Below are 17,105 nucleotides of genomic sequence, written 5' to 3' on the forward strand. Positions count from 1 at the left end.
TCATAACTTATCTATCCACTGTGGACTAATGTTGTATTTTTTCTGAAATGTGTATCTATACAAATCATTAAGAAAATGTTTAGTAATTAGACTCCAGGCCCAACCCCCAAGCCTTATCCAAATAAGCAGCTGGAAGATAGATGAATGAAAATGTTTAGTTATGTTACAATTATCCTCATAGATCAGGGTGGAATATTTACATGACAAACATTTCTGATTTATAATGCACTCTGCCTCTACAAATACATATACATAATTAAAATCAATGTAACGTGGTGTTTTATCAAGAATAGTGTGTGTAAGTGCAACCTGGGAAAGTCATTGAATAAAAATGGGTAAATACTTGACAGGACACAAAAACTTAGTAATAACTCAGTTACTACTTAAGTACAAATCATAAACAAATGAGTTTGAGTTTATAGTTGAGATAAAAGACGTGTCATGAGTCATTAATATTGACCAAACATGAGATCAGTATTTAACTTGTATTATTCATTACTTGTTCCTTCAGTAGTTTCTTAGTAGTTCACAACGATTTACAGAATTATCAAATATAGTAACTGCTTGTATTGAATGATGCATCATGATTCATTAATTATGAACAAACATGAGATCAGTATTTAACTTATGTTATTCATTAACTGTTCCTTCAGTAGTTCCTTAGTAGTTCACAAGGGTTTACAGAATTATGCTGTAACAAATATAGTAACCATTTGAGATAAAACATGCCTCACGAATCATTAATGATGCATTAACATAAGATCAGTATGTAACTAAGACTTAGCATATGGCTAATTAATACATATGTAGTGGCATGATGCGATATTATTTGTGCCCCATCCAGTTGTTGCCTAAATATGTTATTAGGAAATAAAAGAATAAATGAGGCACCTGTGAAGAAAGACAAAGCAACAGGGCAGGAGCTAAAGGTTCTTTTGGTTTGTCAATGATCAGGAGCGGACAGCGAATCTCTGAATGACAGGCTACAATGGAGAGTAGTTCTGGTTTATTTAAGACATGTTTTTACAAGCAAAATCAGCTTTCCTGGGCTTTTTAAAGCCCTTTTCCTTTGTAACACACCCTGAATATACAGATGTCCAAAAAAACGTTAACATTTGGGAAGACATGAGTACCTACAGAGTTTCTACAAAATAAACTTAAATTCAAACATATATGAACTATTATTAATTACAGCTTTCTTAGTTGACACTATTCCAGTTTAGGCAACATGGAATGTATTTAGAAATTTAGGTAAAGTACCTCTTTTAAAAGGTACAATAGTAGAGCACCTTCTTGAAGCCAAACCAACAAACCATGGGCTGTACATTAAGAATCAGCAGCCATAGCCCAGTTTTTCTCAACCTAGTCCTCTGGGACCTCCAGATGGTCCATGTTTTTGGTCCCTCCCAGCTCCGTGCTGGACAGTCTACACTGCTGCTCCCTGAGCTGGGAGACAGCAAAAATGTAGACTGTCTGAGGGTGTCGCCAATGACCGGTTTGAGAAACACTGCCATAGCCCGTCTATTACAAGTCTACTCCCAGCCGCTCAATTTCATTCAGAAAAAAGTCCATGTCTTGCAAGGTGATCTCAGGGGAGAGGACCACCATGCGGAAAAAGTTGACTCGTCTGCTCTGGGGTTGATAGCCTACCATCATACTTCCCTCACGAACCATCCGCTCCTTTATGACTGGTGCCACCTAAAGGAAGAAAGAGGTACCACTGGAATATTTGCTAAAGCGAATAAGAATACTTCTCCAGCTACCTTCACCACAAAACTAAGACACTACAGAGCAATGGTCCTGCCTTGGGTAAGAAGATAGGACATTTTACTCTTAATTGATACAGCTATCAAAAATTATTTTTCTGACATCTACATTTCTGCAGCACTTCTTAAACCCCAACCTTGGACAGTCTTTCCTGGTAGTCCTTAATGTTCTGTTTTCCCCTGAGACTTGGCGGTATGAACCAGAAGCACACATTCACAAACTCTGGCTGTTTATAACAACAAAAGAGAATTAATGTTATTAAAAACACTGTACAGCGTCAACATTTTATACACCATAAAATCATGTGACTTTGTCCTTAAGCTCTACAGTAATTCAACTGCAATTCAACTGCAATCTAATAATTGTACTGCTGTACAGATAACTACATTGCTCACTTCATTCAGAAGTTGAAATCCTTCCCTCTTTTTCATCTTGTCCACAAGGTAGCTGAATTTGATGGATTGGGAACATGAGGTGAAACAGAAACATAAAACTACAAGTAAAACGAAGGTTTGAAGGCTTAAGGGTGAAGTAGCACATGCAAGCTAAGCCTGGTCTGGGAAGATATGGCCTTTGCATGGCCTTCAGCAGCGTACCTGGCGTTCTGGAAGGCTTGGTCCACACGCCCCTCCAGACCCCGCGTGCCCACCGCCTTCCACATTAGCCACAGCTTCAGGCAGTCCACCTTGCGGCCACACTGAATGGATTTATCCCCCGTGTCCAGACTCACGTCATAGAACTTGTCTTGCTGGAAGAGGTAACTGGCATTCGCACAGTGGCAGTGCTTCAGAAGATTCTGGATGTTGAGGTGGGGGGGGGGGGAGGGAGGGAAGGCCATTTTTAATAACTCACAGGAAGCAGCAGGGATTCCTGCAGGGTGCGCCGCATGTTACCGTGGTGTCTTTGAGCAGGAAAGCGGAGCACTGCAGGCCTGTGAGGAGCATCTTGTGCGGGTTCCACGTCACTGAATCTGCCCTGAGTACAAACAATTCAACTGCACTGAGGACAGAATTCACTGCAACCACTGGATGCATTTCAGGCTAAAGCAACTGCAACTGACAACTCCGAATATGTACAAATTTGATATGTATGTAAATATATACAACATTATCATGACCCTGACCAGGATAAACGGTTTGAAGATGGATGGGTAATCCTGTAACCTTATGATCCTCCTTTTTCTCAGGCCAAGCAGGTTCTCACCTTTCGATTCCTTTCATCAGCTGTCTGTGTTTCTTGGAGAACAGCACACTTCCTCCCCATGCTGCCTACAAGTGTTTACACAGAATTACCTTAATCAGGCAGTCTTTCCAGTGCTAATGTCAAGTAAAAAAAGAGACAGCTCTCAAACACATGTGCTCCCAGTTGCGTCGGAAAGAGTTTGATTTTCGGGGGGACTGAATTTGCCCACGGCATCATGAGGGGTGGCTGGGGGGAAGGGGGTGCCATGCAATAGTCACATTGTGGAACTATGCAATGTAAGAAAGATTTTAAAATAATTTTAAAACAATAAAGATTGCATAATTTAAAATAAGACTAATGCTGTTTAGGGTGCTGTTTCACAACTAAATATAACTTAATAAAAAAAAAAAAACAGATCCATATGACAAAATGATTTTGTGTGATATAGAACTACAGTCTTTGTTAGATATATGTTTCATCCTCATGCTCTGAATGCGCAGTGAACTGGCCTCAGACATGGATTCACAATGAAAGATAAGGAATGTGCTCTTACTGTGTCTTATCTTTTGCATCTGTATCACAACAGAAACGTATTAAATTGCAGTTATGAACGCATTAAAGTGCAGTTGTGAACAGTTATCGCAAAACCCAAAAATATCAAAATTTGAATTTTTTCCCCCAATATCTTTCAGCCATAAACAGATATCTATTCATGTTTAATGTTTTTTTTTTGGGGGGCGGGGGGTGCGTCTCTCCTGCTCCCCCTCTTTCCGACGCCCCTGCATGCTCCATCTATCAATTTTAGGACTGGCTTAACAATGCGTTAAACTTTTATTAAAACATTGTAAAATGTCAGTCATTGCTTTTGGTACAGAAACTTCCTTCCACATCCCACGCAAATCAACAGCTCTGTTTTGCCCCATCCAGAATGCACCACACCACCTCCACCTCAGAGGTCCATGTGTGTCCAGCTGTGCAGGATGTAATGATGACTCACATCTACATGCATCCACAGGCCATTGTTTTCACACACGTCCGCTATGAGGTCCAGCGGGTCAAAGGCGCCTTGCACGGTAGTACCAGAGGTGGCGCTGACTAACAAAGGCACAGCCCCCTACAAATGAAAGGAAGCACAAGGCCAAAGTTAGGCAAATGGCATCTTTTTCATGTGAACCCCCATTAATGCACTTTCCCCTAAACAAGACAAAGTGGCATATTATAATATGCATTAATTATTTTTTTTATGCCAGCTTGCATAAAAAGCTACCAAATAAACACTTCCTTAGTCCCCCCCCCCCCCCCCCCGACCCTTTACAGCCTCCATTGTACTATATTTTGACTCATTTATAGAGCTTCATATAACTATATATTTGCTGACATCATTAAGGTTAACCATGGAACAACAAGGGGCCCAGAATGACAACCTTTTAAACCCGTCACTGCTTGCTGCCCCCATGTACAAACAGATTATAAAACAGGCCGTCCGGAGAACGAACATGAGGCTCTATTGAATCATGAGATTTGGTGAGGATGCAACTGATGTATCTTTGATTTTGGGGGCAGGGCACGAACGACATCTGGGGATCTTTACAGTCCTACTGGTCTTCAGCAATAAAAGACGTAAATCAGGTACACAAGAACACAAATACGGTCAAATACGCATACCGAGAAACACCCTTGTGATGCCTGATCAGACATCCTGCGGTTGCCCTTTCCAGGATCCCATGCCTACTTTCCTGTTTGATAAAATAAATTCCTTCCTCCCAACCCTGTATTATGTGGGTCTGCCCAACACATCCTGTAACTCCCACAGAAATTCCATCCCGCGATCCAGGGATCAGGGGCAGCTTGCACATAAAACTTGCCTGCGACTTAGCGAGCTCGATTTTCTCAACTAGGTCCTCCGGAACCATCTGACCCCTGTGTGACACCATGAGAGGGGAGAGTTTCAAAATAAAAGTCTAATTTCTGGATGTAAAAAGACCCACAGTATTAAAGTGCAAATAATACATAATTAAAATAATTAATAGATATATTACTGCTAACGGAGACAGTAATCCAGTGTAAATCAGACATTGAGGTGTGTAAGAGAAGATAAAAAATACAGAGATTGTTGCATACTTTAAGGATGTGTATTAACAGCAGCTAAGAAACAAACAGAGGGCATTTTTGTGTGTTTAAGGTAATGTACCTTTGGTTTACTTTCACAAGAAATACACTCTCCAGTCCGATGCCCAGGAGTGATGCAGCCTTACCCACAGAGTAGTGGCTCTGTAGGTAAACAGACATACTTAGCATGTTACTATACCATATTTACAGGTTACACCAGCTGTACTCTATAGCCAGTATTGAAATCCTCATTGTCCTCAGAACCACAACGCTTGGGGTACAAGGCAGTGATGTCCAGAGTCAAATGAAAGAACATAATTGGGGCCAGTCCAGACATTTTTTAATTGATCGGTATTGGCTACCACAGCCTGATCCAAAGTCTAATCTATTCAATATCCGACGTCTGGCCAATTTGCATCAGTTGTGCACATTGCAAGATTCTGTCACACACTGCAGTAAAGCCTGAGGCACTTGGCTTGAAATAGTGCTGGCCGCTATAATCAAAAATTCGTATCATGGTATTTTTTAAAGATTCTTGTGATTTTATGGTACATTTATGGTATTTTTTATTTTTGCATGACTGGACCTTTGAATTGGTTTGTAATGGCTTATTTTACGTTCCGGACATAACATATAAAAACATAAAAAATTTCAATGTGTATATAATGAAGGCTTTGATTACTATTGGGATTGCTTGTGAAATTTCTTCCACCATGTAAATTCCTCCCTCCTGTGACGTGTCGATTAGCTGTTTGGCCTATGACGCAATTGTGATGATGGAATCGTGAGTTCCAGGTTCACTCTTAACCATGGCAGCGAGTATCAATAAAGTATGTTTATGAATGTTACAAAAAACAATGATGTATACCTTTCAGTACTAGCTTGTTACTACAAACTATCGTGATGTCAACTGTGTGGAAATTCTTTATACTGGAAACTCAAAGTAGCCCAACAGCTACCTGCAATGTCTGCTATTATATCCATTCAAGCGGTGGTGCAGGAACAGAGTGTGGTTTAATGCAATTAAACTAATTATGCAGAAACATCACAAGGGAGAATATTACAAAATGGCGAGGCTTACTCAGACAGAAAACGTACCGACGCCTACGGTTTGTCTATGTATATTTTAATATTTATTAAAAGCTTAGATCGGCATCAGCAGATGTAAATACTGAATGGGTCAGATCAGGGTACCAAAAAAGTGGATTGAGACATCCCTAGTCTACGTTTTACTGTGTTTCTGTTACAGTGGATCCACGTGGAATGTCTCACCTCCTGGGATGTGAAGACAGCCAGCTGGGGGATGCTCCACATCCCCTTCAGCTTGACCTGTGGGAAGGCCCGGTAGCGAGCCACGTTCATGGCGTACATGTTGGATGCAGAGCCACCCGGGCAGAAAAGGCCATCTCCTTCCCCCCAGCCGACCAGCAAACGCAGCTGGGACAGCACAACGTCTTCCATGAGCACAAACACTGGGGCCACCTCATAGGTATACCTCCAGGAAGAGGGCAAGGAGAGAACTTCACCACATCACCCAGCCGAAAACTCAAGCTCCTCAGATAGACACCTTATGAAACTGATCAGTAATCTCACCTTGTGATAAAAATTTTAATAAACTAAATGTCAAATTCTAGTTTCAAAAGCCCTTGCATCTCAATGGCTGATGACAGTTGGCGAGAGGGAGGGGGTTACTTTTGAAATGTCATAGGTTACAGATTACTAGTTATTGCTGTTAAAAATGTAACAAATACAAATAATGGAACATCACTTTGAAGTAACCAAAATTGTAACTTATTTCATTTGATTACATTTCTTACAAATGTTTTAAACTGGACAATCAAGCTGAAAATCTGTACTAATTGTTTTGCTGACCCGCCGGAAATATGCCAAAAAAAATGCAGTTCTGCAAGGTAAAAAGATGCAAAACAACAACAATGAGTATTATATTCTACATACTTTTAACCGAAAAGAATATATTAGAATGTAACCCCTTTATAATCACCAACATTTTGATTTGTAACTGTAATTTATTAAATATTTTTTCCTCAGTAACTGTAACGAATTACAATGACATTTATTTTGTAATTTAATTACATAACGCTGTTACAAGTAACTAGTTACTGCCCAACACTAGGTCTCACAAACTCACTGGCTAGTGTTGAGCGCCTCTGTTAGGAACCGTCCAGCCAAAGCATGGTAGTCCACCCCTGCAAACAGCTGATTGAAGAACCGAGGATGACCTGAAATCATTACACAGTGGTACTTTCAACAAAGTGGCAAGACTGCCTATTTCAGATTTGGACAAAAATGCTCCTGGACCAGAAAAGACTGCTGCTCTACGAGAACCATGTGACTTACTAGTCTTCACACTGTATGCAGCCACATCTCTGACACGCTGCATCAGCTGCTGCTGGTTCTCCCCATCCTCCCGTAGCTCTAGATCCAAAAGCAGCTGCAACTCGGCTGGATCTCGCCACTCACAAACCTGAGAGGAACGTTCAGAACCTGAGCACCACGGAGCCTTTGGAGAAATGCAACGCTACACGTTACAACCATCCACTGAACATCTAACATTTAAATGCTCCGACATCCAGCCAAGAAACAGTTTAAAATATAAAACAGAATCCAAATTAGAGTATAAGTGAACAAAAGAATAAATAAAGAAAAACCATAACCTTCTCATTCACATCTGTGCCCTTGGTGAGGACTTCTTCCAGGATGACTTTGAACGCTTCAGTCAAAAAGGACTGACCCTCGGTGTGGTCCAGCAGTAACCCATCCATCCATCTGCCCTGCGGATCCTTTAAGATTGGTACCTGTTCCTCTGAAGGTCACATATGTTTGAAAGGAGACAAAACACTGAGTTCTTACTGACTGAACCACAAGATATAATAAAAAGTATTGAAATATAGGGGAAAACACAACCCTGGTTTAAAAGGAACCCATTGCAGTTTTTATGAATCATTTTAATCATAAATCAAAATAAATATTGCTATAGATATGTGATTAAGACATTAAACAATATTAAGTGAACCTTTTTCAGCTAAAAAAAAAAAGTTCATGTAGCTGGAGCTAAAGACCTAATGAGTAGCACAAAGACTATTTATTTACTACCTTGTCTCAACAAAAGTAGCAGAGACAGGTTGATGGAATCTATGTTATCAAATGGGGACTTATAATGGCAAGAAGACTATTAATTTTCCTTTCATGTACACAAAATTAAGACAACTGCCAGAAATATAATGAGATCAGTCCTCAAATTAATAGTCAAATTAGGGAGTTGCAGTGAAAACTCACATACACTAGGCCCTTTCTGGATAATACTGGTCAATCTGGCCATAGGGTTCTAAAAATAAAACTATAACCACTGCAGATCACTGGGAAAAAGTGCAGTGGCACTGTGTGCTAATGAAAGTTTCATTTTTGTAGTGAAATACATAATTATTAGGCCTACCCACTGGAACAAATTTGGCGTCTGTCGAAACAAAAGAACTGCAGAAAAAAAAGTTTTAGCAGACCTCAATAATCTATCATGTCAATCATGTGACAGACAACACTACTTGAGTGAAGTACAAAGAAATTGTAAGAAACGACGACATCTGCTGGCCAACTCATACAATGAGAAATAACCACACATCTACAGTATTTTAATACACTTTATCAACAAATCCCGGCAGTCGCTTTTGACCCACAACCCTATTTATTTTTTTGTGTACTAATAAATTCTAGTAATTTTATATACTATGTGAAGCAGAAACATTTTTCTATATATGCCCGAGACATCTCTTCAAATTAAATGTTTAAATGTGTTTGCTATACAACCCATTTTTACTTGGGCAATAATGTTTCTTATAGTTGTTTAATCGTTTGTATTACCCGAAAACATACATTACAATGTAGCGTCTGACAGACCAAAGCATCAGTGGCAGCAGTAAAAGATGACAAGGTTTGCTTGCAGGAGAAAACAACGCCGTATTATTAAACCCTTACAAATACTAACAACCATAATACAGCCACCCAAGCACAATAGGGAACAGCAGGGAGAATTCAGTATGTGTTTAATCTTGTTAATAGCCATGATAATAGCCAATTACAAGATATTGGTTCAGCATTTTCGTTTCCAGATTTCTTTATGGGCGAATTTTAAGTTATTTTTAAATGTTTGCATGTCCACTTCGCATTCACCTACAGTCAGGTGCCCCAAGTGTCCGTTCATAGCACAAAGCACGGTACTCTAAGTCTCTAACATGAAACTTCAAGATGGTGGCGCGTGTGGGCGCAGTGGCTGCTTATTCTGCTGCTATATACTGTACACTCTATTCATGTATATACTGTGTATCCGCCCCCCTATCGTGTCATGGGCACCATGTGTTAATCTGCACTTTACCCCTGTCATTGTGTACATACTGTACAGCCCCCCTCCCGCCCCCATGTGTCTTATATGTTGCACCATGTTCTCGGGGGGAACGATGTGTCCCACAACTGTATGGCACGACAATAAATCCGACACCCTGTAAAGTGTGCTTTTAACGGTTTACTGTGGTGGACAATGCACACCCCATTGGATTTTCAGATTATGTATTTCCACATATAGGGCCTTAGCTTGTACGCACAACATAAAACATTTTTCGGGACTATGTATGGTTTAGATCAGAATTTCTTATTTTAAATTCCAGCAATGGTGACTCATCTAAATCTTTACATCAGTTATGGGAATAAGAATGGCAGCGGAGTACAACCATGAGGCCGTCTTCGAAATGCAGGCTTCGGCACGTTTATTTACTCATACATTGCAAAAACTAGACTGCGTGGGCTATTACACCACAAAGTCCTTAAACATAAAAGGTAGTTCTCTTTCTAAGTATAGGCCTAACTATCATATCTTTCAAATCTCATCTGCTACAACCCATAACAACAAAATAAACATTCTGTTGAATTTGCAATATCTCGATCATGTTTCTTTTTAGATTATGAAAAGTTGACGTGATCGTTGCTGCGACGCGGGGCTGTAATTTGAAGCTGGCTGCTTCAAGTGCCAATGAGCTATAACAGACTTCAGCAAAGTACTTAACATCGAAGTGTAACTGGATGTCAAGGATTACAGCATGAATGGGACACATAAGTATTACATGACACACTTGTACGTCGCTTTGGGGAAAAACGCGTCGGCCAAATAAATTGATATATGTGAATTTGCTTCATGATTTCTACGTCACCAATCCTTAGCAGACAGACAGAACCTTCACCATGTCCAACTTAAATAGTTATGCTTGAAAATACTTAAGACACTTGCGGAGGTTTGACCCAGACAATGGCAGTCGGTGCGGTGTTAACACGCTGAAATGTTTTGCAATAACCATTGCAGGCTGTAAAATTGCATTTCACGGCCGTCATGAGACAGAAGTATCCGATCGGGCGGAGACGTTCTTGGATGACAAATGTCGGTCTCATTGATTCCGTGAATAGTAGGTATATAATTTTATATTACATTATCGATTCTAGAAAATCATACCTAGCGGCTGAAATCATGCAATTTTGCGGTAGGTAAAATTTAGTTTGCTGGTACGATACAAGCTGCCTACATCACACTGGGTTTGGCCAAAATCTAGTTACGTAATCGTCAGATCTTTTATGCTCAGTTTATTTAAATAAACATGTTCAGACAACTTGTCTTAAGAAAACAGCCACAAAATAGTTATTCTTGTTAATTAGGTTATAAGAATAAAGTTTTTTTTTGCACAATAGTATAAAAAAATCTCGACATTCTTGTGGGATGAACATCGATAAAACTAGCAGTTAAAGTGCTATGTGTGTTACTAACATTTGCAAAAAGTTTTGGTGAAAGTATCGAACTGAGTAAAATACGATGCATACGTTTGTGCAGAATTTCTCTTTTTTTGTTGCTTGCGAATAATTTATATTTTATATATGCTTGTCAGATAATAGTTCAAAATAAGAAAATCACGATTAATAATGCACATTGCATTTGATAAGTTTTAAGTGCAAATGAAGGTACTGGGCTTTTAAAATCACTTTATGTAGTGACATTATATTCAATTGAAATATACCTGCATCAACAAGTCTCCTGTAAGTTTTATGCAGTTTACCTGGGCAGCCTTCACATTTCTCTTCACTTCTGTTTGCTCTCGCCGCCGATTGATTCATCGTTCACTGCAATCGGATGAGTCACAGTTTCATAAGACACCAGTAATTCCAAGGCCTTCCCTATGAATGGAGGCAGCGACGTCCCACGTCCATCATCGCCGAAGGGCTCACAGGCACAAGCTTTGCTCTAACAAAAGGGAGGGTTGAAATTTTAACCTTTTTTTTCTCGGAGAGAGCAAAGAAGACTTCCCCCGTCACTTCATAATATTACCCAGTGCTTGCTCATCGGTTCCTTTACCCACCAGCAGTGAATAACAAGGTGATTACCGGCCTGTTTTTTCATACTTCAAGCACTGATTCTACCGAACATAAGCCCGTTAGACATTATTTGCCCCCTCCCCACCCAAAAAAACGCGTGATTTTTTTTTTTTATTACGTGATTACGTGCCTAAATGCAACCATAGTTGTATTGTAATCAGGGAATAGCAGCATCAATAACCCAGGTCCTTAATAGCTGTAAAAACATTACGGTGTTACAGGAAAGAGGTGAGGGGTTTGGGAGGGAATGTTACGGCAAGAAAACAAAATGTTTAACACTTTCTCATTAGCTGATTCATGTGCAGGGTGAAAGCATGTAAGTCACTTCCAGTGTGATGTCAAAACATGATAATGAAAACTAAATGAACTAGATGAATACTGAAACTAAATATAAACCTAGAAATGTTCAGAAAATAAATACAAAATTAAGACTATTTGTACATTCTTCAAATAAACTGAATTAAAACTGAGAAACAAAATGGAAAACTAAATAGAAATGAAAAGTATTGCAAATTTGAAAACTATAATAACCCTGGTTTTCACACTATGTGGTTCAATTTCTGTCCCCCCCAAAAAAAAGGCAAACTGGGGTTTGACATGTCAATGATAGATTCAAATAAAATGTTCATTGCTGACATTTTTCATCAAATTGGAAATTCAGGTACGGAGGTAGCAGCAGTATGGAGCTATTGGGAATGCATCAATACATACAGTATGTGGGATATTACTAATAGTGAGCAATATATAGCAAGTGCCCCATTTTCCTTCAGCTAATTCATGCCTATTGACACTAAACATGTCCTTGCATTTCGACCAACATGATGGTGGCGATGCGACCAGCTTGGTTCAGTTACGCTTGCGGTCCTGCTAGTAAGCAGGGTAATGTCACTGCGGGTTTGGATGGGGTATGGCTATAGCAAGCCGTCTTAACATTTAAACACACCCCTTTCCTATCTGTAGTTGTATTTTAAATATACAGAATTGTATTTTTACTAGTCTTAATGATAGAGATGTCCAAACTGTATTATTACTAGCAAAAACTGTTCAACTAGACTGACTAGACTCCTAGTCACATTTCTGTTTAAGATACCTTCATATCTTTAACAAATTTATGTGGCTGTTTTAACATTAAAAAGCAATTCTAGCTATCTACATTGTATTTCTTGCTACAGTAGTACAAACAGGCATTTTAGATATCTCAGATATCTCTATTTCAATTACCAGTACAAATGAGCATCTGAGTATGGTCAGCCAGATTGTGTTTTGGTTTAGTTGTCATAACTAGATTTTTACTAGTAAAAATAACATTCTAACTAGTAATTAATAGATTTATTTTAGAGAATTGATTTTTGTGAACAGGCACTTTTACACAGCACTAATATGCAAGTAGTGTCAGCAATTTTGCAGTTCAAAGCTTTATTTCCTAATGTGTTGTAACTTATTAGGGGTCTACCTGTGTCCAGTGTCAAGATTACACAAATATTCAATGTCCAAGCATAATGGCCAAGCTGTGTCCATGACTCATGGTTTTACAGGGAATGTACATTATAGGACAAATTTGCACAGGGAATGTAACTTTTCTGTTTCCTGCTGGACCACACACTGAGCCAGAGGAAGAAGAGCCTCTTCACCTTGCAGGCCTCAGAGATGGTGCAGTTCTCAGGGACAAATAACTGCTTTTCTTAGTAATCACACCCACCGTGTGCTCTTTATTACCGGCATATAAAAGTGACACACAAACTTCTTGGTCATTTTACAGAAATTAAGAATCTTCAATCTTTTGACAACCACATAATTCACTTTTAACTGGCATTACAGCAGTTCAGTTTATAAACTATTTATTATTTAAGGATAATTTGCTTTATTTGGAAGGTAACCGTTTATCTGCTTCTCCATATTGACCATGCCCAGTTCCTCAAAAGTCATCCAGGAAGACATGGGCGACATGGACATGGAACGTGTCCCCCTCACATTCAAAATGCTTCTGCCGCCCCTGCAGGAAGAGAACATTTTATTAATCCAGAGTCTCTAAATATCATACTTTGGGTTATACACAGAACATTAGAAATTTGTTCATACTGGGCTCAGCAGTGTCGTCGAGGTCACTATACCCTCATCACCTTCGGAACAGGTCAGCCGAACTCTGTTAGAGGATAATAAGCAAGTGCATGTAATCAGATACGCCTACTAACATGTGAGATACTCATGCATAAAGTTATATCTCTGCAATCCTCTGTCATGTCACAGGCAAGGACAGAGAGGAAGGCAGGCAGGGGGACATCCAAAGGGCGAAGGGGAATGGGCCATGGGGGGTCACAACGGGGTGGGGAAGCTCAGGCGAGAGCACAGGAAACAATTCATTCTTGTGCCAGAGGAAGTTCACAACTGCAGTTATTGAGTCAACAGAGCGTTGGCAACTATAGTAATAAAAATAACTGATACGTTATTTATGAACTTTATTTTATGTACTTTCCAACCATCAAGGCTTTGGGCACTTTGCGCTGCTCAAACTCTCTCTCCACTAACTGATCTCCCTCACACATTCATCTCCCTCAAAAAGAACAAACACCCAAACACATTACATGTACTGAACTCACTGTCTACTGACCCTGTCTCACAGTGTACTGATCCTGTCTCACTGTCTACTGACCCTGTCTCACTGTCTACTGATCCTGTCTCACTGTCTACTGACCCTGTCTCACAGTGTACTGATCCTGTCTCACTGTCTACTGATCCTGTCTCACTGTCTACCGACCCTGTCTCACAGTGTACTGATCCTGTCTCACTGTCTACTGACCCTGTCTCACAGTGTACTGATCCTGTCTCACTGTCTACCGACCCTGTCTCACAGTGTACTGACCCTGTCGTGGGTTATGGTTTTATTTTTGGTAGTTACTTGTACAGTTACTTGTTTTTACTACTTTTAGTTTTTCTTTCCTTGAAGCAATTTCCTATTTTCTGCCATTTGTGACAATACAGCACACGTATATAGATATTTGGGGGGTGGGCGTGGGACTAGGCCCTGATGAGTTTCTGCTATGAAATTTGAGCATGTGTTGAGCATTCATTGCATACTCTGTAATCAGTGCCATCTTTTTACTCATTGTTGTAATGGTAGTTTTCTGGAGCTTTTCTTTCACTTCTCCGATGTTTTTTGCACGGTAGGGTTTTTGCTCCCACACCTCCATCAACTTTACAGGCAGCTCTTGGTTTACAGTAAGCCTACTTGCGTAAAAGGTGACACACTGTACATAAGGGTTTGTGGAATGGAATGAAAATAGAAAATGAATGGTAGTAAGAATAACACATGCCTTCATTTCACCTTAACGTCCCGTGGGAAGCATGACATGTATTTGTTTGACAAGATCCCAGACTGCTTGGTTCTTTGAAACTCTTTTGAGAGGGAATAATATTCATCGACAATTTACTAGCTGCACATATTAAGAACCAAACTCACCAAAGTTGCCTTCTCCATAACAGTCTTCATCAAACAATACAATTATATATTATTATGGTATATATTGATATAAAAATATTACTACAGGGACAGCATGGCGGTAAAGTGGTTACTTGTGTCACACCTCTGGGAGTTTTTTTTTACCCTCTTTAGAATTTTATTTTTCATTCTTCTTCACAGGTATTATGTGGGGAATTCACGTGAGGTAAATGAGGGGGCGTGGCACACACGAGGATCGTACGAGCAGGTCATGACAACAGGTAATAAATAATGCAGAAAAAAATAATTATGCCATATAAAATTATGCATAAAAACATGTAATAAGTACATTATTATGTGCAAATTTATTCAAATAAATATTTTAAAGATATATGGAAAATGTTCATTGCAGGCCTGTCTTTAAAATATATCTTTAAAATATTGTGCCTCCTGTTTCACCTTATTCTTGTATACTGCTGTCCTGGAAGCTCAGCTCAGCGAAGCCTTCTGCCAGCAGCAGGAGGATTAAACCAGGATTTAAAAATGCAGATTTGTTTAAAAATATAGAGTGGTCTCTTCATTTTTTTCCATGGCGGTATGTACCACTGGTAGACTGGCATACCATTCAGCATATGCCCTCTCTTGTGCCCTGTGGTGGACTGGTATGCTCTTAAGGAAACATCCTCCTTTTTCCCAGGGATAAACTCCAGGTTCACCTGTATTCTGTGGAGTGATGCTGCAGTCCGGGATTGTTTGGGGGTGTTACCCTAGCTTTTTTGTCACGCTTTGAATTTACAGCATATGACAACAGTGGCATCCGGTATTTCATCCATTAAGTATCTTTTCTGAAGCTTAACGAATCGAATAAGAAATCAGCATGAAACAAATGCCTTTTCTAGCTGATAGTTTCATGAATCACAAATAGTTAACAGCACCATGGTGAGGAAAAATGAATGCAACAAAATGGTTATAAGGTCATTGTAGATGTGATGATGTAATAGATTTATTATGTCGGAAGAAGACAGAACCTAACCATGAACTTTTATTGAGCTGCACAATGCAAGAGAACAATAATATGCTACTTTAAGGCATTTCAGAGAAGCAGCTAGCATGCGATCAGCTACTATTTGTCAATATCTAAATTCTTCAATAGTCATTTATTTACTCTTTGTACACATTGCACTGTGTGAAAGCTAGACTCCATTTGACTTTCTGCCAGGCAGAGGGGAGGTGAATGGGCTGATGGTGCAGGGCAGAGCTTGGATTCCACATGCTTTTTCATTAAAGGATGTGGTGATATACGTGTAATTACAATAAATCGTGAATGGATTTCTTTTTCACTTTTATTTTACATCCTCAGATCTTAAGCTACACTTTTCTTCAGCTCACAATATATTGATTTTACATGTCTCCAGTGGCTGTTCTCCCACTGTTTCCACAGACACAGCTGTTACAAACACAAGGCTAGGGCAATAGGTGGTTCAATGGGAAGCAGGTGTTGTAAATATCTTTAAACTTATGGTGTGATTGTGTGTGAGGGATGAATGATCTGGAATGAGATCAATCGTTTTCCTTTAAAAGCTTTCAGCCTGGCTGCTACACTGGGGCCTGTACCATGAAACAGGATTTCCTGCTTAGCCAGATAACTTCTTGAATTTAAGGTACACTCAGAAAAAAGGGTAAAAATCTGTACCTTATTTTGAACTGGGGCTGTAGCTGTTCTGTAGGAATCAGACACAGAGCAGGGAAGCAGGGAATGGCGGAATCGGATAAACACGGGATTTACTCAGGAAACATACAGCAACGTCAATGACTGGACTGGAGAAACATACTCTAACGCAGACTTAAATACACATGACTAATTAGACACAACTAGAAACAGCTGATATCACGGGGATTCCACATGGGGTAGCGAGGGGGGTGTGGCACACAGGAGCATTGGCACGAGCAGGGCATGACAGTGCCCGTGTAACTGTACCTTTTAAGGTACAGAAATGGACTCTGAGGAACATCCCAAAGGTACAAACAGCATTAATGTATCATCAATGGTATAGAAATGTTCATCAGAGTCCATTTTTCTACCTTAAAAGGTACAATTACCTACAGCTAAAGGTACAACTGGCAGACCCATAAGGGTACAGCCGCAGTGACAAGCAAAGGTACAAATTTTTACCCTTTTATTGAGAGT

The 17,105-nt window shown here is 39.7% G+C and overlaps 1 protein-coding gene across 6 annotated transcripts; it reads right to left on the bottom strand.

The window, feature by feature from the left end:
- Positions 1-989: 989 nt before the first annotated feature.
- LOC111855235 (cysteine sulfinic acid decarboxylase) lies at positions 990-16,737 on the bottom strand. 6 transcript variants are annotated; one of them, XM_023834062.2, is made up of 15 exons: positions 16,611-16,737; positions 11,166-11,350; positions 7,734-7,882; positions 7,417-7,543; positions 7,208-7,298; positions 6,331-6,553; positions 5,141-5,220; positions 4,815-4,869; positions 3,947-4,063; positions 2,971-3,035; positions 2,661-2,742; positions 2,364-2,563; positions 2,163-2,214; positions 1,904-1,993; positions 990-1,698 (listed from the first exon to the last, which is right to left on the bottom strand). In XM_023834062.2, exons 2-15 carry the CDS (start codon positions 11,221-11,223, stop codon positions 1,525-1,527), a joined length of 1,563 nt encoding a protein of 520 aa, XP_023689830.1. In that variant the 5' UTR covers positions 11,224-11,350; positions 16,611-16,737; the 3' UTR covers positions 990-1,524. The 6 variants fall into 6 exon arrangements, with proteins under 6 accessions (XP_023689830.1, XP_072571468.1, XP_023689811.1 ...); XM_072715367.1 differs by lacking the exon at positions 16,611-16,737 and adding an exon at positions 11,612-11,708; XM_023834043.2 differs by lacking the exon at positions 16,611-16,737 and adding an exon at positions 11,466-11,577.
- Between the last annotated feature and the right edge of the window lie 368 nt (positions 16,738-17,105).

The sequence above is a fragment of the Paramormyrops kingsleyae genome, chromosome 8 (assembly GCF_048594095.1).
Source record: "Paramormyrops kingsleyae isolate MSU_618 chromosome 8, PKINGS_0.4, whole genome shotgun sequence".
NCBI classification, from domain to species: Eukaryota; Metazoa; Chordata; class Actinopteri; order Osteoglossiformes; family Mormyridae; genus Paramormyrops; species Paramormyrops kingsleyae.

Excerpts from the sequence above, each read along its gene's own strand:
- LOC111855235 (XM_023834062.2), bottom strand. The coding sequence starts at position 11,223 with ATGAATCAATCGGCGGCGAGAGCAAACAGAAGTGAAGAGAAATGTGAA. Across the intron at positions 5,221-6,330 it reads CTGTCTTCACATCCCAGGAG|AGCCACTACTCTGTGGGTAA; the intron begins GTGAGACATTCC and ends GTTTACCTACAG. Across the intron at positions 2,215-2,363 it reads CAAGCCTTCCAGAACGCCAG|CTACCTTGTGGACAAGATGA; the intron begins GTACGCTGCTGA and ends CATCAAATTCAG.